This window comes from Ambystoma mexicanum, chromosome 14 (genome assembly GCF_040938575.1).
Source record: "Ambystoma mexicanum isolate Mex_15411 chromosome 14, UKY_AmexF1_1, whole genome shotgun sequence".
Classification (NCBI taxonomy): Eukaryota; Metazoa; Chordata; class Amphibia; order Caudata; family Ambystomatidae; genus Ambystoma; species Ambystoma mexicanum.
The window spans coordinates 444,626,252-444,654,145 of NC_090940.1; the positions used below are offsets into that span (position 1 = coordinate 444,626,252).

The following is a 27,894-nucleotide window of genomic DNA, read 5'->3' on the forward strand; positions in this document are numbered from 1 at the left end:
ATAACTGGACTGAAGTGTCCCTCCGTCTGCTCCTGACCAGACTGCTCCGGGGTGGTGGTGTGCTCAGGATGGGCAATGGGTGGAGGTGGTGGTGGTGCTTTGCCCTTTACGGGCCTTGGTGGCACCGGTGTAATAGGTACCTGGGGTGGCTTGCATGTTGGTACACGGCGCCCCCTGGGTTGTCCCCTCGAGGTTGAAAGCCGGTTGCTGTCATCCCAGGACCTCTTCCGGGGTGTGGCCTGTGCAGGGGTTGCATCCTGCCCATCTCTGTCATGGGCAGTGCCTGTGGGGGTCGAAGAGAGGGACGGCATGAGTGATGTTTTGATAGGCATCATACATGCATTAGGACAATTGCTCATCCACACAATTGGGGGTAATAGGCATTTATGTTTGGATGAGCACGTTCTTTGATAAATGGGTGGTTTATGCAGGCATACGTCGGCGTCACTCATGTTGCCCATGAGCAGTGCTATCTGACATGCATTGTATTTTGGCCATGCACGCTGTGTGACTCGTGGCATTTTCATCTTTGTGTGATATGTGTCATGTACGATATTGCCTTGCACCAGGCATCTGCATGTGTCTGTAATGCATCAGCCTACTTTGCTGGGAGTGTGTGTGTGTGGGGGACCATGGCTTGATTCTTTGAACTGACATATTGGTTGACTTTCATCAGATTTGGCATAGCAACGTTTACTTTGGACACTCACCTCCATCGCCCGATGTTGTGGCGCCACACTCCATCTCACCAACTCCTTCGATGCCTTCCATCCCTATCATGCTGGCGCAGATGTCCTCCCATGGGGTGAGCTTGATCGGGGAACTGGGACCTCCTCCTGTTCCCATGGTCTGGCTGCGGTTCACAGAGAGGATGTTTCGTACACTTAGTCGCAGGTCATCCCAGCGCTTGCGACAGTCTTTAATCGTGCGTGGGGTATTCCCCACAGCACTGACCTTCTGGGTAACAAGTGCCCAGATCTCTTTCTTCTTAAGCACTGCCTTTCTCTTCATGTTGTTAGAGAACACTATGGCAGCATGCTCCTGCAGTGTGTCTACCAACATCTGCAGCTCATCCTCATTGAACCTTTCCTTTCGCTGGCGGGCAGCTCCCTTCTTCAGGGCCTTAGGCATAGTGGTGTTGGAGGTGGATCTTTTGCAAAAATCAGCAGAGTCCCAGGGGTCCTGTGTGGTGAGGATGGCAATGGATTGTGTTTTTAAAGATGGCCGCCGTGCTCCTTCCCGTTCCTGTGCGATGACGCTACTTCCGGTTCCGCTTATTAGCGGTGACCGTAAATAGCTGTGACCGCTAATAATGGTCACCGCTATTTACAGTCACCGCTAATGCCGCTTTGGACAATGTCTGTAGTGTTATCTGCGCTATGCTTGATGCCGCTAAGGGCATTTTGGGTGCCTTTAACGGCATGGCGCAAAAAGACCTTACCGGCATGGCGTAAAGCTCGTGCCCGCAAAGTCGTAATAGTCCTCTATTAACGGACTGGTGACAGCACGGACACGCTATTTATGCCATGCCGGTAAGGAACAATACTTAGCTCCAAACTCGGAATGAGCCTCTGTCTCTGTACAGAAGGGTGTAGTCTGGGTACGCCGTGATGGACGCTGACGCTCTATGTATTATTCCCCCTTTGCGAAAATGTTCCAAGATCTTCTCTCTGTCTCTGTAATTCAGTATTTTAGCAATGATTGGCTGTGGGGGGACTCCCGGTGGCGGCTTCCGCACCAGTGCTCTGTGTGCTCTCTCTACTGCGAACCCCTGGGTGAGTGCACCTCCTTTAATTTCCTGCAGCAGCATGGAGTCGACATAGTTGGTCGGGTCCAATCCTTCCTCTCCTTCCGGGAGCCCCATGATGCGTATATTGTTCCTGCGTGCCGCCCTTCTGCTTCTTCCGTCCCTGTTTTCCAGGTTGCGCACTTGCTGTCGCAGTATATGCACTTCTGTGGTGTTTGCCGAGCAGGTGGCTGTATTAGCCTTCACTTCTACTTCTAGTCCGCTTGTGCGCTCCACTAGCGCTCTCACATCCTGCCACAACAAATTGATGTCCACTTGCACCGCGTCTATCTTAAATTCCAGCGAGGCCTTCAGTTGGGCCACTGCGGCATCGAGCTTGGCCTCCCCTGATGTTTTCAAGTCTGCGATTGCCTCTAGAATTCGCTGGTCATTTCGTGCCTGGGCTACTTCGCTTTTCGTGTTTTGCCCTTTCTGCTTCACCACCTCTGTTGTTTGTGGGGACTTAATGAACTCCTCTATCGTGGGATGCTTTCCTTTCTTTTTTATTAGCTTAGTGGCCCTCACTGTTCCTGGGGTGGTCTCTCCACCCCGTGTAGACCAATTCGTTCTGACCCCGAGTCTCACGGGACTCGGAACCACCTCGTCACCTGGTTTCCCAGGGGGCTTCTGTCTGTGAGCTACGCTATGTAAGTATAGCGCCTAGCTTAACAATTCCGCCATTTTATGTCCTCATGCCCTCCCAGTACATGGACTACTGGTCTAGATCTCTATCTACATATAGGCTCTGTTAGTGTAGCCCTTTACTCTTGACACCCTCTGTTGCATATGGTGGTTTGGTAAACTCCTCCTTAGTTGCCTGCTTCTCTTTCACTTCAGTCAGTTTCAGAGGCCATGTTGAATCTGGGAATATTCTCTCCACTTGGGATTGCCCACTTCTTATGTCCTAGTGTCTCTCGGTGCCCGGCCTTACTCTGCAACCTTGTCTCACAAAGGGCTGTTATCTGCGTGAAGCGCAATGTGAAGGTGCCTCAATACGTATTCTCCCAAAAGCCTTGGTTTGCCTCAGATGTCCAGAACCCTGGTCTCAGCTTCTGTGCGCCATTGTTATGAGTCCGGCACCCTATATCAATTGCCAATCGGCTCGCGACGTGCCCTTATTACACTCTTGTTTATGTCTGTTGACCTCCAGGTCCAGGGGCTACCACCGCTCTCAATTGCTCGGGCTGCGCTTACGGGCGCTGGCTTACCCGGCAACACTACTTCTATAATTTATAGTATGGGCTCTAGTTGTGTGTTTTACTGCAGTCCTTTCCTCTGACACACGAGCCTCTTATAGTTTTGCCCGTGTTATTATTGTGTGTGTTCCTCATTCCGTATGGCCCCTCTGTGCTCCAGATTCATGGGCAATCCCTTTATTCAAAAGACCCCCACAGTGCCTTTGCTCTTTCGTTTTCAGTGCGCTTGCAACATAATCTTTCTGTCCGCAAATTACGCGTCGGGAGGTCCTGCTCACCAATACTCCTTTGATGTGATTAGTGCTAGGGCTACAGTGTCCCTCAGTCACGCACTTACTTGGTTGGATGATTAAATTTTTTTAAATTGTTGTCAGGCTCCCTCATTGGCTCCCTCATTGCCGGCTCTGCGTCCCGTGGGCTACAGTTGCAGTTTGTCATCTCCCTTCAACACACTGCTCGGCACAGAGACCCGGACAATGTATCATGTCCCGCTGTCTCTCTTGTTCCCCTTCACAGTTTACGGCTCATGCAAGGCCAGTTTTCAGATTTAACCCCCGCAAGGTGGGGCGGTTTAGCCCGGCCGCCGGAGCCCAGCCGACTGCGGGCTTGGATACACTCACGGGTTGCCCGACCCGTACTTGGGTCGGACCGCTACTACGCCTCTCCCACAGCAGCCTTTGGGTTAGCGTCTGTACCGTCGCACACTGACTGTTCGCCTCCAGCAGTCTACAAACTGCTTCATACCACCAATACACGTTGCAGGGGCTGTGCGCGCATCACAACCGCCACCGCTCCTGTAACATTATTCGGCCCTCTGAACAGTGCCTGGCTAATCTTTATTTGATTGCAGGCATTCTCGCTCCGTACTGCTGGGGGCTACCGAATGTGCCCTTCAGTCCCTTTGTCCTCGGAGAGCGGCCATTTTGTTAGGACATCCTTGGGACCCCGTCCCCTTTATTTTTATGCATAACTTTCTTCCTGCATATCAGAATTAGCATCAATGTTGTGCGCTGCATGCAGCTCCCGTTTGCACAGCTGTATGTCTAATTCAAAAGAATGCACACCTCCTCCATCTCATGAGCTTCCCAGGATTATGTCAGGATGGACAGGAGCAACAGAGATTCACAATTTATCACATGGCTAGTTAGCCGTGCCCCTCGATCCACACTGTTTTTGGCAATAGTAACTATCCTAAAATGTAAACTAAAAAAGGGGAAACCAAAAATAACAAGGAGAGAAACTCGCTGAAACATTCAATGACCATATGCTACTTTAGGGGATAATAGCTGTGTCAGACTACAAACTAAAAGAGGGGAAACCAAAAAACACTGAGAGAAACTTGCAGTCCCGCATTAGGATACATGATACTAATGCCCCAACTTGCAACATCATTTCACTCAATTTATATGACTTTGAGACATGCACTCTCTTGGGTAATAAAAGCCACCACTAACATCTAGGTCTCAGCAGCCAGGCCCGACGGATATATTTTGCAACATTGCTAACACATGGATCCTGCGTATCAGCCAAACAAAGAAGAGCTTCTGTAGTGAGGGGGGCGTGGCTAGAGGGCCATGCAGTAGGACGCGTCTTCCGAGCTGCTCCCGACGATCCTATATGATCCTGCGTGAAAATGAGCCAAAAAAGTCATGATTGTGCTCAAAATTATACTATTGGATGTATAAAGGCGAGGGGCAAGTTTGATGGAGAGCTGAGTCCTAGATGACTACAGGAAGATTGGCAAGATCAACTGAAAGTTTGTTGCCGCGGTGCAACACCCCAGTCAAAATGGCCAGCGCACTAGAACAAAGGAGGCCGAGGTAGGCCCAGCAGCCCCACGGCGGACGGAGGTTGGCAAGGAGAGCGCAGTGGGTGGAATGTGAAGCGGGAAGCAACTGCGGCTAAGAGACCTGCAGTGGTGATATAGAAAGGGTTCGCTAGAAGCGGTCCGCAACACAGTGCACGAGCTGCTCACGGCGCACGTGAGCTGCAACGGATTGCCTGCAAGAGCGAGAGGTGTAGCCCTCAAAAAGTGGACTGGGATAAAGCACAAGAGACACACAGGCCTGACGGTGCTACAGCACGCTATAACCACGGAGATAGAGGAACGGGGAAGCAGGGCCTGCACGTTACAGAAATGATGGGCCTCGGCACAAAGGCAGGACTGCACAATGTCGGTGAGAGAAGGCAAGACCAAGAGTAAGCAACCCACTATGGACATTTTTGCCAAGCCGCAACAGACTCCAACCACCCCGTCACAGGGTGCGGCAGCCGCACCTGCAGAAATATCCCTGACAAAAGAGGATCACTTGATCCTAGCAGCCATTATGGAATTGAAAGCCTCATGGGGTACAGCGATGGCGGACCTAAGAACTGTTTTGGAAACCAAAATAGATGCGGTTGGGCTAGAGGTCAACTTGCTGCAACAAGATGTAAGAGCGTTGGCTGAAAGAACAAGCGGCCTAGAAAGTGCAGTGAAAACCAATACGGAAACCAGCACAAGTAACGCAAAGGAAGTCCACATTCTGAAGCAACAGGTCGCCAATTTGGAGAATCGCCTGGAGGAGGCTGAAGGGAGAGCGAGACGGAACAACATACAGAGGGTGAGGAAGGTCAGAACCCCACGGACTACGTGGAGAATTTGATCCTGTAAGAAATAGGAGCTGACAAACTTTCACAAGGATTTGCTGTTGAACGGGCGCACAGGGCCCTGATGAGGAAACCACGACCTGGAGCCCCCCCTCGGGCGATAATAGCAAAGATTTTGAACTATAAAGATAGAGAGAAGATCCTGGAGTACTTTCGCAAAGGTGGAACGATCGAAAGGGCATCTGCAACCATTACGGCATACCCTGACTACACCATGTTGGTACAGAGACAGCGTTATAACTATGTGGCAATCAAGAGGAGAATGCGTACGGCCGGAATCAAGTACATGCCTTTGTATCCCGCAAAGCTCAAGGTCCTGCACAAAAGTAAGGCGTACTTTTTTGATAACCCGGAAGACGCGGCGGCATGGCTGGATATGCAGGGTTGTCCAGAACAAGGCGAAAAGCAAGACCACGAGGATCACGATAAGTCCAGGGGTCACATTATGTAGAATGCAAGGATGGAGAAGGAGGGGGCCCTGGTGAAAAATGAAAGGATTGTAGCATGGGTAACAAGGGCAGGGCGAGGACAAATAACATTGAAAATTGCAATAAGAGACATTTGGACTTGTTGGACTAGAATATAAAATGTGAATGTAAATTGGGCAGCATTAAGCGCGCTCACATGGAAGCAAATGGGAGTGTTAAGATGGAGACGACCTACCCCCAGGAGTTAGAGTAATAGGGCCGCCATTAGGGCGACTTCACCCTGCTGAGCCGTGAGTAAAGACAATTACCAGAAAATGGCTAGATGCGGGGGTGCCTGAGATCCAGGTATGGAGCTGGGCAACAGTTGGGTAGGGTGTTGGGGCGGGAGGAAATGGAGGGGAGTGAGTTGGGGCAGGGAAGGGAGGCGGGAGGGAGGGAGGTTGGGAAGTTTGGGGTGTTTTGTTGTTTGGGGAAGTATATGTTGGGGGACGAGCCTGCATAGAATGGGAATGCATTTGTTCATGGACTGCACTTGTGGGGGGAGAAGAGGGACCCTGATATGCCATGGGGATCTTAAAATAATTACTTGGAATGTCAGAGGGCTCAATAGTTATCTAAAGAGGAATAAGGTCATGCTATACCTACGCAGAAAGAAAGTAGACATAGCTCTGCTGCAGGAGACCCATTTTACACAAGACAAGATGGAGATGATCCGGAAGAAATGGAGGGGGACTGTGGCGGGAGCATCATGTTCGGCCTATACCAGGGGAGTAATCATTTGGGTGGCGCCACATGTCCCGTTCCAACTGTTACAGTCCACGGCGGAGGCAGACGGGAGGATGGTCATGATAAGAGGGCTGGTGGAAAACAGGGAGATAAGCATTATAAACATGTACGCCCCGAACCAAAACACGGCAGCATATTTCAGAACCTTATGCAACAAACTTAGTACGTGCTTGGGAGGGGCGGTGATCTGGGGAGGAGATTTCAACTGTGTGTTAAACCCTATGGCAGATAGGTCAGATGGAAAAATTGACATACCCACCCCAGCCGCCAGAGCATTGCATACGTTGTTAGATGATTTCGGGTTTGTGGACGTATGGAGGTCACACCACCCCCATGAGAGGCAGTATTCGCACTACTCAGCTACACAAAATTTGCACACTAGATTAGATTATATGTTTGCCATGCAAGATTTAATGACTGAGATAACGAAAACGGAATATAAAGCGAGGGTCCTCTCAGACCACTCGCCACTAATCCTGAGATGGCAATACCGACCCCCGAGAGCAAAGATCCCGACATGGCGCCTCAGAGCAGAGGCGCTGAAAGACACCATCTTCCGGGAGGACATTAGGGAGGAAATAATAAACTACTTTGAGATAAACACTGGCAGTGTAGTGACAGCAGGGATGCTTTGGGAGGCCTTTAAAGTGGTAATGAGGGGGGTAGCTATAGCTAAGTCCAAAGGGCTACAAGGAGGGATCCAGACTAAACTGCAAGATACGGAGATGGAGCTAGAAAGGGCACTAAGGGAAGGAGGTAACACCAAGGAAGATAATTAAATAATACTTAAACTGCAGCAGAAATGTGCGGGGCACTGGGAGAGGTTGTGCAGTCTTAACTATAAGAAGTATATGGAGAGACAGCATGCGGGGGGATAAACCAGAGAGGGTCCTGGCATGGCTATATAAGAGTGAGACCCCCAGGCCCACAATCAGGATAATAACGAGGGAGGATGGGAGCTTAGTGGACACCCAAGAGGGAGTTAACCAAGAATTTGTGGAGTATTATCAACTCTTGTATGGAGATGATGAGGACAGTGACTGCACAGAAATAGTAGAAACACTGGAAGATATAGGACTGCTGCAGATCAGTGCCAAAGAGCGGGAGGAGCTGGATGCCCCGATTACCTTAGAGGAGTTGGAAGAAGTAGTGAGACAGTTGCCTACTAGTAAGACCCAGGGGACTGACGGATTCCCAATTGAATTTTACAAAACATATAAGGATGAAGTGCTTCCTCCGCTTTTAGAAATGTTGAATGAAGCGTATGAAGTGGGTAGGCTGCCAGAGTCCCTCAGAGAGGCGACAATTATACCGTTGCCCAAACCTAATAAGCCCGGTCATAACTGCGGATCATACAGACCCCTGATAATGCTCAATCAAGACAGTAAAATATTGACAGCTGTTTTGGCAAATAGAATGAGGAGGGTTATTGCTGAACTAATACATCCTGACCAGACTGGCTATGTTCCAAAACAGGAACATACCCAACAATCTCAGGTGACTCCACCGAGTTATTGAGCACGCAAATGAGGACGAAGGCGAACTGGCAATTGTATGGCTAGACGCAATAAAGGCCTTTGATTCGGTCAAATGGCCGTGGCGGATGGCGGCCCTGGCTGGCTATGGGATAGGGCCTGGGTACTTACAGTGGGCTAAAATGCTATATAGAGCGCTGTTGGCTAGAGTTAAAACAGGGTCGGTGATATCAGAGAGGTGGCAGCTTCGTAGAGGCACTAGGCAAGGATGCCCGTGGTCTCCTATGTTGTATATTCTTGCCCTGGAACCCTTGGCCATATACCTGAAGCAACAGTATGACCCGATATGCATTGCTGTAGGAGGGGAACTGCATCTAATCACTTTGTATGCGGATGACATGTTGTTGTACTTAAGGCATCCAGAAGAAAACTTATAGTACATTCTGGAAGTGATGGAGAGATATGCAAAGCTGTCTGGCATAGCTGTGAACCACCAAAAATCTAGTATATAAAGGGACCCGCTAGAACAGCTAGTGGTTCTACAGATACCATGGGAGGTGCGCATGTTCCGATATCTTGGAATAGATATATACCATACGGTAGAAGAGGAACACCAGTATAACACAGAGGAGGCGATCAGGAAAATTGGAAATAGTATGAAGTTTTGGGTGAAACTACCTCTAGCGATGATGGGGCGAGGGGCAATGTTGAAAATGGTGGTCCTACCAAGACTCTTGCATTATTTTGGAAATATTCCATATCGTATAACAAGGCGGACCTTCGCTAAGATAGAAAGCATGTGCAGGGACTTCCTCTGGCATGGGAAGAGGAATAGAGTTGCCCTTTGGAAGCTGCAAAACTGATACGAAAAAGGGGGCATAAAACTGCTGAACTACTAAATTTACTACATAGCAAGCCGGCTACAATATGTAGCTAAATGGCTCTTTGAAGAGTCAACCTCAGAGTCCAGGCTGTTTCGACAGGACTGTGCCCCATACTTCCTAAAGGAAATGATGTGGCTGCCTAAGGCAGACATGGAAGGGCGCCCAAGGATGATGATGATACTAGGGTGGAAGATATGGCGCAGGGCCTGCCAGCTGATGGCGAATTAATTCTTGTGCTCCCCGCAGGTACCACTAGTAGCGTTGACTGGCAAAGACAAGCAATTAAGGATGAGGATTAGGAAACACTGGGAACTGGTGGGGATAGCAACCATGGGCGATATATGGCAGGAGGGGGACATAAGGGACTTTGCGGTATTAGAGGAAGAAATTGGGTTACATACCGGCCAGTATATTACATACCACAGGGTGGTGTGGAAAATCAAGGAGACATGGTCCGAATTAGCACTAGCAGAAGAACCGGACACTATCATAGACACAATATACGACGTCGCAGAGTGGGGACACAAGATATGATGTCCAAGGTGGGGAAGGAAGTGGCACAACTGAGACGGGACTGGGAAGAGGAAGTAGGAGCCCCAATGAGTGATGGGATGTGGGAACAAGCCCAAGGGTACCACAAAAAAGCGTTGAGAAATGCAAAACTGCAACAGATACAACTGTATGTAACCCATAGGGCATATATGACGCCCCAGAGAATAGCCAAATTCAAAAATGAAGGACGACAAGCATGCCCCAAATGTGATGAGGAAAATACTGGAATGGTGCACATGTTTTGGTCATGCCCAGCCATTGAGCGTTTTTGGGGTGAGGTGGCGCACAAGTTGGCTGAAAAAGGAATCAAAATTGTGGTGGATACGGTGTGGGCCTGTTTGATGGGAGGGTTTCCGAGACCGCGTAAAATCAAGCATGTGAGTAAATTAAAGGATTTAGCATATGCACTTGCAAAAAGGAGAATTGCTATGGGGAGGAAGGCATGCCAGAGACCACGAAAAGAAGTATGGTGGAAAGATTTACAGAAATGGGCCGAAGCGGAAACTGCGGCATGGCAGGATGCAAGTAATGTTGGGGGGAGGAAGAAGCTGAGACCCTGATAGCCTGGAAACAATTAATAGCTGAGTTATTTGGGTTACCCCGAGACCCAACAGAAAATATGGGAGGATGAATCCTTATCACAAGATGCAGAAACAGAACATGGAAGTGAATAGGCTTGTAAGGGGGGGGGAGAAGCAGTGGACATGTTGAATTGATGTATGTTTATAATGTCATTGTATGCACTGCAAGTTTGGTTTGTATTGTTTGTTGAAATAAAATTATTAATAAAAAAAAAAAGCTTCTGTAGTAGACCTAACTTCTGCCACTCTAAGGATAGGCTTTAAATACCTAGATCACATTGCACCAAGGCCTGTGCAAAAGAATAAAAAGTTACTTTTTGTTTCTGTACTAGAAGAGCAAAGTAGATACTGGCCCGTTGCTTCACTGTTCCAAGAGTGTGTGAAGGTGGCCAATCTCGGGGTCCTCAGACGAGAGTCAAAATATAGGGCACATGCATACAGTGGTTTGAAATAATCCAAATGCCCCTCAAAGCCAAAATCAAATTTACAATCGAGATACTTCGGGCCCAGCTTCACTTCTTGGCATGATGATATCATATTTCTCCAGCTGTGGTCCACCATTGCTTTTTTTACTCTGAGGGTTACAGCTTTGTTGCTATTCCCAGGGTTTGTCCTGCTCACTTTCTGTTGTCCCAAGGCATTAGACAAACCCTTTCCCTTGAAAATCTTCTAATAAAAGTGTATACCTAACGCTGACATATCAGATGACCTATCTATCATTGCTTCACCATCTTACACCACACATAGCCACCATCAGCATATGCCACCATCCGCACCCTATGCCACCCTCCACACCGAGCCACAAACTGCTCTGTTTTACTCAACTCCCTTTGCCACCATACACGGTTCCATGTAATAATGTCGCCACAAAAATATCGGCATGCAAAAATATCGCCGAAAAATGGCCGTTTTTTGTGGCGACATTATTGCATGGAACATGCAGGGGTATATATATGGTCACCCATATAATATCGCTGCAAACTTTTCCCGGCAATATTATTTACGGCGACCATATATATGGGGATAATATTACCTGATACCCCATACACACCGCCAGCCACCGAAGCTTAATCAGCTTCCCCCACCATGTGCACTCTAAACCACTATCCAACCCCAGCCTACACCACCATTCACAGAGCCACAACATGCCCCATTGCACTCAGCACTCTTTGCCAACCTACGCACCTCTTCTATCATCCACCGGCCCCATGCAAACTAACAGAGGTCTTTAATATGCTACTTTCCAAAAACAAAAAGCCAAATTAGACACAGGGTTTACCGATATGGAGGAAGAATCGGAGAGTCTGGGAGCTTACTTACATTTTTGAATACCCGACCATAAGTATGGTATGTTGATTTATATTGCTACCACCCAGGGGCAGTCTCCAAGTGTATGCATCTTTGGGAGTCATATTACTTTGGCCATGTGGTTGGAAATGCATTAAAGTTTCCAAAAAATATAGCTAACTTTGAATATTTGTCAATGTTTTGAGAAGTTTTTCCAGAGTAAAATGGGGCAAAGTTAGATTTGTGAGGTTCCAAAAGGAAATATTGCCCATTCAAAATCTCACATGACAGTTTGGCTAAAGTGTAGCACAACAAATTCTGGGCGGAATGACATCAGAATTGGATAAGAAGGTTCGAGATAGGATCATTGTGTTAGGGGTATGGACAAATAGTTGGATCAAAGAGGCTGTGCACCTTAGGCATTGCAGGGATGGTCACTGTGCCTGTCGTGTGTGTGACTGTGTCTGGGACATGGCCAAAGGCTACACCTCAGGTACAGTGATAGCAGGACATTAGTGATTTTTTCAGCCTGGGGTATTGGGAGGGTGGTTGTTCAAGGCATGGCCACAGGTCATGCCCCGTGAACAGTGATGGTGGCACATAGCTGCAGGCCACAGTCTCCCATAAGCAGGCCAGAGGTCATGCTCACTGTGCACTACAGTGAGGGTAAAGGTGCTGAAGCATAAAATAAGCCATATCCTGGGCATATTGTCTGGTGTGCATGCTGTGGGGAACTTGCAGTGAAGAGTCACTGTTCCAGGGGCTTTCCTTTGCCACAGTGATCATAGGGCATGACTGCAGGCCAATCATATATTGCTGGCACTGCTTTGAGGCTCTCTGTGCCTGGGACAAGGCCTAACCCTGCCACAGTGAGTGACTACTCTCCTTGGTAGAACAGCGTGTAGGGCTGGTGTGCCCAAAGCATGGCCGAAGATGATGATATCTGTGACGTTATGATCTGTGCATGGTGGGGGTTATTCATGGTTGAGTTACTAATCAGAACTGGTTAATTTCAGTAATGTATAGGATTTGCACTGTAACTATAATGTCCCCTCAACAAAAGGTTTTTTTCAGTGAACATAGATCCAGGGAAAGCGTTGTTATTTGGTTTCCTGCTGAAGTGAACATTCTATTAACTGGCATCTCCTATTTTGGTAATAGTAATGTCCTGGTTAAACAGTATTTTCAAGCTGGGTAACCAGGTTTCCAGGTGATTATGCTGGTAAACAAAACAAAAGCCTTGGAAGCTTGTTATGCAGCCTTTTTCTGTTTTCTAGCTTTCTGGCACCTAGATAGCTGACATAGGTTAATTGGGCATATTTGATTATCCTGCATCATTGGGTTCCCATAGGTGCCAGATAATCAAGCTGCTGAATATATTTCAGAAAGCTGCAGTAGAGATCAAGTGTGCCCACAGCAGGTTTAATTTCCTATGCGTGTTAAGCTTATTTTAGTTACCTGGCCTTGTCACATACAAGTTTCAGAAACAAATAAGTAGTCTAATCTATACTTTTAACATACCAGAGCAAAGTGCTGTATTAGAAATGTAAATGCTGTAAGTTGCATATAAAAATCAAAGCTTCTACATCTTTATTGTAGTGTTTGTTAATATCCATTACACATCTCTTTTTACTCCTGATTTACAAATTGTTGTGTGTGTATATATTTATCAAATCTAATTTAATGTTTTTTTCTTCAAATTTAGGAAAATTTGGATTTTCATTTATTCTGGTTTCTCCTTTTTTAAGTTGTGCAGCTTTCAGCAATACATGGATCTATTGATGTACCACTGTTTTATAATTGCCAACTTTAGGGATGTCATTTGTGGCATACACTGGGTGGAATGATTATTCGTCAATACAAGATTTATTCAAATAATAGTACTTTAATATGTAAAAATGCAAGCACAGGGTGAAACTGATAAAGTAATTAACATTACCAATATACCTGATGCTTTTTTGAATTATTTTGAATATTGGCAAATTGTCTGTTTTTTTTCTTTGTAGGGAATCATATCAGCTATTTTGACAAAATGTTCACAAAATGAAGGGTTTATACCAGTCAACAAGAATCTATGGTAAGTGTTGCACTATGTGAGATTGTTGATGCACCGAAGTAGTGTTGATGCGCCAAAGTAGCATCGAACATTTTGCCAACTGTGCACAGTTTGGCTTATACCTGACTGAATAATGAGTGATTTAGAAATTGGGAAAAGAGTATACTGTATTTAATTGTCACTCGTTAAAACACTTCTCTCTGTGCTAAAAAGCATCTGTTCTTGGCAGCTGTTCACAGGAAGCATCATTTTTGTGATGCTATGAATAAGTGAAATCCCTGCCATGCTAGTTCCCTCACAGTATACCAGGAACTTTAAATGCCTCTCCCTTTTATGTTAGCTGAAGTGCATTTGTTTTCCTGGGTTACATGTGATTTTACTGAATGAAATCCTAACGAATGAAATAATACCGAATTAAAAAAAAAAAGATTTATTTTTCTTAAATTTTTTACTTGGGCGTCTCCCAACACCTTTTAACCTATTACCCCATGCCGCATATATTTATTTTTCGATACATTTTAATTATTTTTGCATTCGTTTTTTTTCTCGTTAAAATCACTGCATAACGTTTTCCTGCTAGTGTCCACCAGAGGCATAACCTCTAGTGGCATATTTCATTATCATCCACCAACTGAATCTGAAGCATGCTTTGAGAATAAACTCTATCACACGAGAAACCAAAAACACTTGAAACTCGAACCTCAGTCTGACACAGATGCATTACAAAAAAACAAAATATTAAACTATATTTCTCCAGCATTAAATCTTTCATAGATTCACACGCTTGAATTATTCCCCATCGTCCAATTGTGAATTCCCGGTAAATAAATATCACATATAAAGCAATGGACATTGCTGATACAGCAGTAGAGGCTTCTCATTTTGCAACATATCCACCTCATTTTAGTACTTTTCCTCTTGATCAATGAGATGACAGGGCTTTAGCTCCACCCCAGGCAGTCAGCTTCAGATTTTTCACTGCAGTCTAAGTAACTAGGGGAATCATTAGAGCTCTAAGAATTGTAAACTTTCAAAGCCATCTTCACTCTTTTTTTGGAAGAATAGGACCCGCTCTTTCAACCAGTGGGCTTTTCAGTTGCTGGTTAGCAGCCAGGACTGAGAAATCATATATTAATGCAATATCTTAACCTGGCTTGTCATGGCCATGACTGAGGTAAGCCTTGAAGATACTTCAAAAGTAAAGAAATCCCTGCTTAATTATTGCAATCTCTCCCCAATAAAGTAGAATACAAAGCTGCCAGACATTCTTCTACAAGAAGATTTTTCAGATATAGAAGAACACAGGGCAAAAACAGTACGGAAGGTGAATAGCCCCCCCCCCCCCTTGGCAACCACACCCAAAACAGGCAGAGGATCCACAGGACCCGTTTCAGCCTACCCGCATGCAATCATTGCTAAATATTCTGGCAGAGTATCGAAGAAGGAGGAAAGCTCGCTCAATGGAGACAACCACAAGTCTGCATGCTACTGCAGAGGGCCAGAAAATCGCCATTACACCAGTCCGAGGCAGAGAAGTCCTTCATATTCAGCCTCATCAAGGGCATGCTCCAGCACATTGGATAAGCCAGTGCTTTATGAGCACAGGGATAAGAGAAGGACGACCACCACAATACCTATACTTGACACCATTTGGGAAACTGGTGAGACCATACTTAAAAGCCCATTATTCACACTGGCCACAATGGCTTATCTGGAAAAGAAATATAAAGCTCCTGACACTGCACCACTGTGCCTCCGAGGTCATCCAAAGCCAGGGTTGCCAGGAGAAAGCTAGCTAATCCGGCATCTCCTCTTACCACCCTCCCATCCCCCAGAGAAGCAAGGCAGAAAGTTCTAGGTGATTGTCAGAAAGGCGTCAGCTTCTACTTTTCTATCAATCAGACCAGGGAACACTCGCGCCATGAATGCACGCGGTTTATAGTGATAATGTCGAAAAACATTTTGTTGAAAGTCAAAATGTCGAAAACATAATGTGGAAAAAAAATATTTGAATGTCTTTTTTTTCTTTGTTTTTTGTTCGAAATGGGAGGGTTCTGCCCCCAAACCCCCTTTTAAAAAAAAAAAGAAAATCAGTTTGAACCTTTTTTTTTACTTGCAGAACCCAAAAAAAACATGTAAATTAAAAAAAGAAAGCATTCGAAAAAAAAAAAAATTTCAACATTCTTTTTTCGACATTTTTGTAATTCGACCAAATGCTTTCGACATTATAACTGCACATCACTGCACGCTATGACACAGAACTATGGAACAAAATTAACAGATTCATTCTTTCAGTTATTTTGGTCATTTGTATAGCGCCTTTCCCCATAAATATGGTCCCAAAGAGCTGTTTTGTTGAACGTCCTCTGAAGGGACAAGAGTACACATTTGGGAGAATTGGGAGGTGCTATTATGCGTGTGTGCATTTCGGCCATTAGTTATGTGAAGGTGGCCAAGACCCTACTAGTCACCTGTGTCTGAATGTCATGTGGATGGGCGCAGCAGAGGTAAACTATGAACTAACAGGTGGATTGTGTTTAAGGAGATAGAGAGTTACGTGGGAAGCTACAATTCAATTTTTTGTCATTCAAGGTAGCTTAATTCTTATAGAGGGATGTTGTGCAATAGTGTTTGTGTTGTATGTCAGTGCATGGTGTGTGAGATGAACCCGCGCCTTCTGCTGAGTTACAAAGGCGTGGAGTCCAAGAGGAGAAAATGGGTTAGTTGTTGTGAAGGCGTCATGAAGCAAGACACAGACAACAGATTTAAAATTCAACATAACATTATTTTTTAAATCAAATATCAGGATGGTAGAAGGCCTAACTTGCCCTATGCTAAGGTGGGATTTCCCAACCTGAACGAAACTAAGGAAAGTCTGAGTAAAAAGAGTTCAACTTAAGTCTGTCTGTGTCCAAAACCTATCTTTGCCCTCACAACTAAAGCTAAATAATGTGTAGGGATATCAATACTAAAAGAAATGGTGATCAACACAAAGTTCTGAGCTTCCTCCAGCTCTCCTTCCGCAAATTTAAGAATGTTCCATAAAAGTCTTGAGATTACCTTTCTCCAGTTCAAACATTTCCACAAATCCTTGGGGTTCCCTTCCCCAAGTTCAAGGGAACACAGTTCAAAGAAAAGGGGTCTTGAGGCTCCGTCCTCAAGACAGCATTGGCAGCTCATCAAGTCTCAGGGTTTCCTTCCCCAAGACTTCAACCTAACAATTGATTCTGGTCTCAGTCTTTCATTGCTTAACACAATTCCAGGCCACTTGACACTGCTTCTGGATTGCATTAACAGTTTATTCACAATGCTCCTTTTTGGCTTCTTTCACAATGTTTTTGGCTTTCACAATTCAGGGCTCCCGGGTCAGACCACACGGTCCACCCATCACAGGTCACGCAACCAGGAGCCGTAGGCTCTTCAACCCACACAGGCTCTTCAGTATTTGACCTTGTGTACAGTTTAACATTCACTTAGCTTCTCTTTGGCGGCCTCTTGGCTTTATAAGCAGGTTTACACTCTCCTGGCTTCTCCTGGTTAGCTTCTTAGCTTTGCCGTTATGTGTCACACATCATATACCAGTCTTTGACCATGCCACACTGCATCCATTCATAATGTTCCCTTTTCAGTGGTCGTATGTATTCCCCGACCTTCTGTCGCACTCTTTCACACTTGTGCTCTTTTCTGTAGATTGTCCTCAATGGGCACTTTCCCTTTTAGCTTTCATTCAGTTGCAGCTTTGCCTGTAAAGTTTTCTTTCAGTTGGGTATTCAATATTCGCTATTCTTTTATATTCGTTAACACTTAACAACTCAATATTCACTTGAGAAGTTTATCTTCAAACACTCACGGACACAATGCTTCAGCCTTTCTACTTGTTGCAAAGACGTTCGTGAGATGCTTTCGCTTCGTCGAATAACTCAGTGGGTTTAACAAATGGTTTGCTACTTTGTCGTTACTGAAGTACAAGATTTTCAAATTCACTTTACTCAACAATGTCTTCAGGGTAGTATGGGGTACTGTTGCAAAGTTTTTTTTCCACGTTTGCATGCAGAGTAGCCTGGTATTTCCCTTCTCCCAGAAACTCATCGGTCTTATAGCTCGACTCTGCTGCCAGCTCAAACCTTCTTGCTATGAACTCCCTTCTGAAAATACTCTGCTGCTTCTTCTCACACAGACCTCTCGCCTGCCCCTTTTCCACTCCGGTGTTCGACTAACACCCAGAGGCCACAAGCATTTTCTTTCCGACTTCTTTGTAAGAGCCCAACTCAGCACTGCTCCCTGCTGCAGGCCTCTGCAGAGTAGAGCTTCTGCTCTCAAGCCAGTCACTCGACTCTTATTTCAGCTGACGGTCGGTCCAGGGCATTCTGCCTCTAACGGTTTGCCACAGTTCTTGTTGGACCAAACCTCCGCCACTCAGTGTTCCCAGTCCCGACATACTCTGCCTCCAGTATTGGTCCACCATGGCTGCTTTCACTACCACACCTCCACTGAATCTCCGCTAATACTGCTTCCCGATCCCAGCTGGTGTCTCAACTCCGCCATGTTACAAGATCCGCATTCTTATACTTGTGGGAAAGTGTTAAATGAACCCAGGTGTGGGTCATTATGCTCAAGTGCCTGACCTTGGTGGCGTCCATTATTCAGACATGCCTGATTATTCCATTGGAGTTTCTTTATCACACTATTTCTCGTCCCAGTACCATAGTGGTGTTTAGGTCTATTCAAACCATAGGACAAGGAGCCACAATAGCCCATAAATGATTGGGAAAGGGAGGTTTCAGGGTTAACAGGAAAAGGGATACCATGTCTCATCTGGGGCATTCATCCTTAGGTTTCTCACATACCCTTCCCCTATGCAGGTTGGACCAGGGTGCTTCACAGGGAAACCGGGAGGGAAAGTCCACATCACTTAGCTCGCGATCCTTCCGGTACTCCACTGGGGAGCAATAAGGTTGACGGTCCGAGAAACCCCACATAACCCTTGGGTTGGTTTCTTCTCTCTGGTGTCCCTCCACTCCTGAAAAATAGCATTTGATTTCCCCATTGATTCTCTTTTCGGAATTGGGTGGTTCTGGTTCCCTTGAATGGGGAAGCCTATTCTGAGGAGTCTTCGTGTTTATTTGGGCCACCTGTGAGACCCATTGATTAAATTGGGGCAAGCTAGTCCCTAAAACTGGCTGGGTTGGCAAGTTGGTAATTCCAGCCACAGTTAAATTTTATTATTTTCCAAGATGTTGATAGGGATTTGTGGCTGTGGGTGTCTCTCACCATGGCCATGGACACAGCTTATTTTTATTTTACCGGTTTGCTTGCATCTTTTGGGAGGTAAATCTGATCGTATGGCACACCTTTCACTCCCGCTATCTTGCTGGGCTCAAAGGGTTCTCCCTTCAAGAGTGGCAGGTAACCGATAATTGTTTTTAGCCCCAGTGTATAACAGGGGGTGATGTTCCCTTCTGTTTTTATTTTTCTTCCTCTTTTCCTCAGATTTCTTCAGGCTCTTTTTCTCTTCTGTCTGCACATCATGAGATTGGGTATTTAAGATGTTCTTATGTGATCGTTCAACCTTTTCTTCTCTACTGTTTTTATCCTCGCTGACTGAAGGAATGATAGGGGGATCAAGCTGGTTGAAGGGGTATTATTTCCTGGGGTGTTTGTAGCTCTTAGCGCGATTTTGGTTGTGGTCAAGGGGTGGAATTGTATTTAGTGGAGGATCTCCTTTTCCTTCCCTTTCCTTCTCTTGGGCCTCCCTTAATTCCTCTTCTAAATTCTCAGGGCAGAACGCCATGATATGTCCCCATTCCCACAAAATAAACAATGTTATAAACAGGAGGGTTCTAGCACATCTAAGGAAACGAAAGGAAACCCAGGGAGTGATTTCCTCCTTTCCTACTTCAAAAGAGAATTATTTGTTAGTGTCTCCTGATCTATCGTTGGTCCTTTCAGGACCCGAGAGACAACAACTCGTTCTGATGAGAGGGGTGGTGAGTTAGATGGTGTTGCATTGGGGTTCCCTAGGGCCTGGTCTCCACTAAGAGATTCCCGTAGGACTGCAATCTTTCACTTTAACTTCACCCAACCTCATACTCACAGTTAATTAGGGTTTCTTGTTCTGGTGAGTCATTAGGGGATGTTTCTGGGGAAAATAGTTCTTCCTCCTTGTGTACAATAGGGTAGTACCCTGAAGGGAATCCAAACTCCTCCCATGAGGGATCCGAGTCCTCTAAGGGAATGAGCGAATAGCCTAGTGGTATCTGTCCTTACTCCTACGTCACGTCCCCTTTCCTCCATCCTGTATGAGTGTTCCTTGCTAGGGACGGGAACTGAACCTTTTTTCACCAGAAAAAGAACACTTACCCTTTAAATTTATTTGCGTGCGGGGGCACGGTCATGGGAGCATGCGCTTCCCTAAACCCGCTCACCAGCGCTACACCTCAGTCCTCTTTTCCACGTCAATGGCAGCGAGCCACTTTCACCAGCACTCTTGGGTAAGGCCTCAAGCTTCGTAATTCCATGCGCTTTCCCTAATCTTTTGTTTTTCTAATTTTCAGGTATTTGGGACCACCGTCCACCGGTGTCCGAGTCTGTCCCCGGCGCATGTGGACTGCGGCTGGCTTGAGCAGGTGCACATCGTGCAACGGTTCCTTTCCCACCTCGGATCCGCACGCGCTCTGTCTCCGGTGCCTTGGGGAAGACCAGGAATGGGAAAGCTGCTCAGCGTGCGGCGCTCTCATGCCCCGGTCCCTCAGAAACCGGCTTGGGCGGTGGAGAGAGTTGTTCTCTACGACTCCGCCGGAGAGTATTAAGGAATACGTATGAAGGAAGACCAAGAAGGTAAGGGTACTCTTCTCAAAAGTACCCCGGCGGGGCCACTCCTTCACAGGGAAGCCTACTGATTGGAGGGGTCAATCGGACCCTTGCATCGGCAGCAAGGACAACTGAGGCTCTTGTAGCTACCGGCTTAACGGCAGAGGGGTCTAAGGGCCCTACCGGTTCTGCCGCAAAGGAGCCTACTGGCTCTGGTACTGGACACAACCCGAGGGGCTCAGCTGTGCTACCGGGCACACGCCTGAGGGGCGCCTACAAGCAGCGCAGACAGCACTACCGGCCACATGGCTGAGGACCAATTGCCTACCAGGCCCATGCCTGAGGTGCAGGGTGAGGCAGAGCCGATGCATCCAGGCATGCAGGCCGAGCCCAGGCCCATGTCGTCCACAGTTGCACGCGTGGAAGGCATGGACAAAATGGCAGCACGTATAGACAAGTTGGCGCCCAGGACAGAAGCCCGCCAACATAGTGAACCGCAAAGGCACGAGCCTACAGCTAGGGCAGATTGGGGTCCTATGACTCTGGTCACATGGACCACGTCATACCCGACATTCACGGGTCAGTCAAAGTACCGTGAGCACATGTACTCGCAAGGTGGGAGCAGACAGCAGGCCTTTACTCCACCGCAGCCGGTGCAGGATCGCACCCAACCCGCTTGCAAGGATTGTTTTTTCAACAAATGTTTGACCCTCGTGCAGTCTCCACAGAAGGGGAACATCCTTAAGGGCATAATTCAGCAGATGCTGCCTTCCACACCGCCACCTCAGCCGGTGCCTGCGCAGCCTGTACCTCCACCACCACCACCGTTGCCCATGCCTTCGATAATTCCAGTTGCAGTGCCTACACCTCCATTTCCAGTGCCTGGGTCTTCTTCAGAAGCAGATGTCACACCGCTGCGGCCATGGAAGCTATGGGCAAGATGGAGGCGCTATTAGGTCTCTACGGCTTGTCTGCTAGCGGTCCAGCCTTTGTTTTGCTGCAGGCATATATGGAAGCCACGCCCCCTGCGAGTCGCGTTGCAACTCGCTTTCGCTGACTTTCATTTTGTTCCTCTCCAGTGCCTACCTAGTTTTTCCCCTTTCTCTGCAATTCCCCTTTGCTACCCTGTTTTTCCCTGCTGCCCTAGCCTTCTCGCCGGGTATGGGTTCTCCTCCCTTGTCTTTCTTGCTGTTCTATTTGGTCTACTTTGGTTAGCTCTGTTTCTGTGGTCAGCCTCGCGCTGCCGCAGATCTGTCTCCCCCGGCGGCCGGGTTCCGACTTGTCGGCTCCCACCCACTCGGGGTTACTTTCATTTCGTCTCCGTTCTCGCGCTCTCTCTCTCACTCTCTCTCACACATACTCATTCGCTCTCTCTCACTCTATCTCTCGTTCTGACTTCTCGCTCTCCTTGATCATACCTGTTCTCCGGTAGAGCTTTTCCATTCCTTACCCTGTTTGTTCTTGTGTGATCTTTCCTTCGTCCTTCCTTGGACGCTTCCGTTTGTATCGCGGAAGTCCTCTTCAGCGGCCTCACCCTCTGCCTCTCCTTCCCAGGCTCTTTCATTCCTCCCAATGAAAGCCCAGTAACTGTGCCGCTATCCATTGGAGTTACAATCAAGATCGTTGTTGCAAGGCCATACCAGCCTCTGGACCTTCAAATCCACCCGGCCATCATCATCTGCAGTTACACAGGGTTTTTTCTGCCGTCCAGGCTTTTTCCCTGTTTGAAGGAGCGGGCTCCCCAGGGTTCACTTGACTGTTTGTTTCATCAACGGTCAAGGTGGCCTCGGGAGGAGACCGCCCCTATCTCTTTGAACGTAAGAAGGGGAAAGGATCTCTAAAGAAGGAAGGCGAAGAAGAGAAACCCCCGAAGGACCGGAGAAGGAGACAGAGGGTACCCAGCCACAGTGAAGATCCAGGTGAGGTGATCCCAGGGAAAGGAACTGTGGGCCTTGACAGTTTGCAACGCCCCCCAACTACTATGGCCTCCTTGGAGCAATACCAGGAGATGGTGACAGCGATTCAAGGCCTCCAGGCAGAGGTTCAGAGCCTCAGAACAGAGAATATCAACTTACGCCAACAGGTAGCGGCTCGAGAGGATTTCCGAGGCGACTTACCTCCCCTGACATTCTCCTTTGGGAAATATGATGGCAGTCCTCAACTCTTGAAAGAATTTTTGGATGCCTGTATGATATACTTTACGTTTCGACCTAAGGCTTATGAACTCGACAGAGCCAAGTTAGGCTTTCTGGTCTTCAACCTTGTGGGTAATGCCTTGGCCTGGGCTACTCCACTGATAGCTCAGGCAAACCCTGCTGTAAATGACTACACTCAGTTCACTCAATTGATGCGTGTCAGATTTGAAAGACCAGAGGTTCAATATTCTTCCTATGAAGCCCTTCTAGACCTCCGTCAAGGAAACCAAGATGTCCAGACTTATGCTTCCACATTTATGAAATTGGCTACAGAGGCGGGGTGGCCGGATTCTGTACAGCAGACCCTCTTCCGACGAGGCTTACATGATGAACTCAAGGACGAGCTTGCTCGGATGGCACGTCCTGCTTCCTTCCAAGATTTGGTCACAATGTCTCTGCAGTTGGAATACAGATTGCAGGAGCAAAGGTTAGAAAAGAGGAGGTTTAGACTTCATCAGTCTGCAGGAACCCCCACGGCAGACTCCCCTACCAGACCACAGACAGAAGAGCCTATGCAAATAGGAACAACTAGAGGTCCGTTGACTCCCGAAGAACGGAAGAGACGCAGAGACCAAGGTCTGTGCATGTATTGCGGATCCTCGTAGCATCTGCTTCGGAGTTGCCCCCGAGGTACCCCCGAGACGCTCGGGAAACGCATCTCCCCGGTCTTGAGCAGGGAAAGGAACCGGGCGGGGCTGAAGAATCCCTGCAATTCTAGGCAACAGGACGTGTCGGGAGAGGACCATAGACTTATGGTATTTACGGTTCATCTTACTTTTGAATCTCTCGCTTCACTAGAAACCTTGGCTGTGTTGGACTGCGGTGCTGCAGGAAACTTTATTGATATTCAGTGGGCGCAAGAACAAGCTATTCCCCTACATCAAAAGGACTGTCCTTTGCCAGTAGAGGGTGTAGACGGAGCCCCTCTCTCATCCGGACCCATCATCAAGGAGACCGGTCCAGCCACCATGTCTTTGTTTCAGCACCAAGAACAGATTACCTTTGATGTAATTAGAGCTGCCCACTTCCCTGTCATCCTGGGCATACCTTGGCTACGCAAACATAATCCCAGGATTGACTGGTCTGCCAACACCGTCTGTTTTCTGTCGCCGTATTGCTCGGCTTCGTGTCTACCCCAGGCATCTCCTTTTGAGGGGAAGGGAGTCGCAATTCCAACCTCCTCGGCTGTGGTTCAGACGATTCCTCCGTATTACCAGCAGTACGCCGAGATTTTGAAGATAAACTACCCCGTACTCTACCCCCACATCGAGCAGAGGACTGTGCCATCGATCTGAAGCCTGAAGCATCGGTTCCTTTTGGGCGCATGTATCCTATGTCCCTACCAGAAAGAAGGGCACTGAAGGAATATCTAGATGCTAATCTACAAAATGGCTTGATCCAAGAATCTCATTCTCCAGCAGGGGCCTCAATGTTCTTCATTCCCAAGAAGGGTACCGCAGAACTCAGGCCGTGTATGGATTACCGGGGATTGAACAGCTTGACTATTCAAGATAGATACCCTATGCCCCTTATAAAGGAGGTACTTGAAGCTGTTGAAGGAGCTTCTATCTTCACCAAGCTAGATCTTCGGGGAGCCTACCACTTGCTGAGAATAAGGAAGGGGGATGAGTGGAAGACTGCCTTTCGGACTCCTCTGGGGCATTTTGAATATAGAGTCATGCCCTTTGGTCTGGTGAACGCCCCCGCCGTATTCCAGCGTTTCGTTGATAAGATTTTCTCGGACTTGTTATATGCCTCTGTAGTGGTCTATCTGGACGATATCTTGGTCTTTTCTTCTTCCCTTTCAGAACATCGAAGGCATGTCTCGCAGGTCCTCCAAAGGTTAAGGGATAATTAGCTCCTGGTTAAGCCAGAGAAGTGCGTCTTTGAAGCTGCCTCAGTGTCATATTTAGGGTTCATCCTCTTAAAGGAGGGGGTACAGATGGATCCCGAAAAGGTAAAGGCAGTCCTTAGATGGCCTACTCCAAAGAGTCCCAAGGAGATACAGAGGTTTCTGGGTCTGTCCAATTTTTATCGACGATTCATCCCTAATTTCTCTGACATTGTTTTGCCTATCACTCGCCTTCTTAAGAAGGGTCAGAAGTTTGAATGGGATAATGATGCCGATCGAGCCTTCCAGTTACTCAAGAAGACCTTCACGACAGCTCCCATTTTAGTGCAACCTAACCAATCTCTCCCCTTTGTGGTAGAGACGGATGCCTCCGGAGGGGCAATTGGAGCCGCCCTCCTACAGACTGGCAAGGATGGAGTGGAACATCCGGTTGCATATTATTCCAGGTCGCTTACACCAAGTGAAAGGAATTACTCAGTATTGGAACGAGAGCTACTGGCGATCCGCCAGGCATGCATTGAATGGAGACATTTATTACAGGGAGCTGCCCATCCTTTTCTGGTCCGTACAGACCACCGGAATCTGAAGGTTTTGCAGCAGATGGAGTGTCGTAACTCCCGACATGCTCGATGGGCCTATTTTTTTCCCAATTTGACTTTGAAATAACTTACCTTCCCGGAAAGGTCAATGCCTTAGCGGATGCTCTTTCCCGGAGTCTGGAGGACCAAGAGAATCAGGGCCAGGATGAAATACTTGTGGGCAAGAGAATCCTGGGAATGATTAGCTCCTTCTTGCAAGATGTAGAGCTTGCTACCAGTCGTTCCGAAGTGTCATCGGAGTACCAACCACTCCTGGTTAAGAGGGGTATGTTGTACTTTCATCAGGGCGCACTGTATCTACCGTCTAAGGAACTTCAAACTCAAGCCTTGTATTGGTGCCATGACCTTCCTTCGACTGGGCATAAGGGCCAAGGGGCAACCCTACATTTGGCTTCTAGATATTTCTGGTGGCCGACAATGATAAAAGACATTAAGGCATACGTGAGGGGTTGTCCAGTATGTGCAGCCAATAAGCAAACCACTCACCGACCTTTAGGCCTGCTCCAACAAGAACCTCTACCATCTCAACCTTGGGAACATATTTCTACTGATTTTATTGTAGATCTTCCCCCCTCTAGGGGGTACACAGCTATCATAGTGACTGTAGACACCCTGAGCAAGATGGCACATTTCTCTCCCCTGCCTGGCCTGCCTTCTGCTGCGGCCGAAGTGTTCCTGAGAGATGTGGTGAGATTACATGGCCTGCCCCGGACCATCGTGTCTGATAGGGGGGCTCAAATCACCTCTCGTTTTTGGTCAGCGTTATGTAGCTCGTTGGGAATAAAGAGAGCTTTATCTTCTGGTTACCATCCCCAGAGCAACGGCCAAACAGAACGTTTAAATGCCACCCTCGAACAATATCTCCGCTGTTTCTGTAATCAGGAACAGGACATGTGGCAGTCCTATCTAGCATTGGCTGAATTCACCTACAATAATACCCAACATTCCGCTACAGGATTTAGTCCCTTCTTCTTTACCTACGGGTATCATCCGAGACACATACCTCTTTTTGGGATACCTCCTACAACAGTGCCCTCGGTTGATCAACGCCTTCATGATCTTCGTTCCATCCAAAAGGAGGCGGTGCAGAAGTTGGAGGCTAGTAGGATCCGCTACAAGAAATATGCCGATAAGAAGAGATCACCTAATCCCAGGTGGACAGTAGGAACTAAGGTGTGGTTATCAACCAAATATCTCCCACGTTGGGTTCACCCAGGAAAATTCTCGGCCCGTTTCATAGGTCCATTCCCTATTCTGTCTCAGGTGAACCCTGTCGCCTTTCGATTATGACTACCACCTAGTCTGAAGAAGATTCACCCTGTATTTCATACCTCTCTTCTGAAAACTTATCATCCCGATCCCATGAGTCGTCGTGGACTCTCCTCCTCAAGGATCGAGGATCCTGACCCTGAAGAGTATGAAGTGGAGAGGCTGTTGGATTCCCGTTACAGACATGGCACCGTGCAGTATTTGGTCCATTGGAAAGGGTACTCTGCTGCAGAACGATCTTGGGAACCCAGACGTAACATACACGCCCCACGTCTACTTAGACTGTTCCATCGCCTTCACCCAGGGAAACCTGGAGGAGAAGGGACGAGGAGAGGGCATACTGTCACACCGCTGCGGCCATGGAAGCTATGGGCAAGATGGAGGCGCTATTAGGTCTCTACGGCTTGTCTGCTAGCGGTCCAGCCTTTGTTTTGCTGCAGGCATATATGGAAGCCACGACCCCTGCGAGTCGCGTTGCAACTCGCTTTCGCTGACTTTCGTTTTGTTCCTCTCCAGTGCCTATCTAGTTTTTCCCCTTTGCTACCCTGTTTTTCCCTGCTGCCCTAGCCTTCTAGCCGGGTATCGGTTCTCCTCCCTTGTCTTTCTTGCTGTTCTATTCGGTCTACTTTTCCCGACTTTGGTTAGCTCTGTTTCTGTGGTCAGCCTCGCGCTGCCGCAGATCTGTCTCCCCCGGCGGCCGGGTTCCGACTTGTCGGCTCCCACCCGCTCGGGGTTACTTTCATTTCGTCTCCGTTCTCGCGCTCTCTCTCACTCATATTCACTCGCTCTCTCTCACTCTATCTCTCGTTCTGACTTCTCGCTCTCCTTGATCATACCTGTTCTCCGGTAGAGCTTTTCCATTGCTTACCCTGTTTGTTCTTGTGTGATCTTTCCTTCGTCCTTCCTTGGACGCTTCCGTTTGTATCGCGGAAGTCCTCTTCAGCGGCCTCACCCTCTGCCTCTCCTTCCCGGGCTCTTTCATTCCTCCCAATGAAAGCCCAGTAACTGTGCCGCTATCCATTGGAGTTACAATCAAGATCGTTGTTGCAAGGCCATACCAGCCTCTGGACCTTCAAATCCACCCGGCCATCATCATCTGCAGCTACACAGGGTTTTTTCTGCCGTCCAGGCTTTTTCCCTGTTTGAAGGAGCGGGCTCCCCAGGGTTCACTTGACTGTTTGTTTCATCAACGGTCAAGGTGGCCTCGGGAGGAGACCGCCCCTATCTCTTTGAACGTAAGAAGGGGAAAGGATCTCTAAAGAAGGAAGGCGAAGAAGAGAAACCCCCGAAGGACCGGAGAAGGAGACAGAGGGTACCCAGCCACAGTGAAGATCCAGGTGAGGTGATCCCAGGGAAAGGAACTGTGGGCCTTGACAGCAGAACCAACACCTGCGGACCAAGGAGCCCCTTCTAATTGAGGTGACCAATAAGACACTGATGAGGAGGAACAGGACACGCCTCTTTTGGCTAGGGTATTCCATGAAAGGAT

General features: G+C 47.6%; 1 protein-coding gene across 1 annotated transcript in view; it reads left to right on the forward strand.

Moving 5' to 3' along the window:
• Positions 1 to 27,894, forward strand: part of HGSNAT (heparan-alpha-glucosaminide N-acetyltransferase) — a 2,225,524-nt gene that overhangs the window by 1,939,794 nt on the left and 257,836 nt on the right. Inside the window, exon 16 of the mRNA XM_069637664.1 lies at positions 13,631 to 13,701. Within this exon, the coding sequence (XP_069493765.1) occupies positions 13,631 to 13,701 (71 nt within the window). The remainder of the gene's footprint in view (positions 1 to 13,630; positions 13,702 to 27,894) is intronic.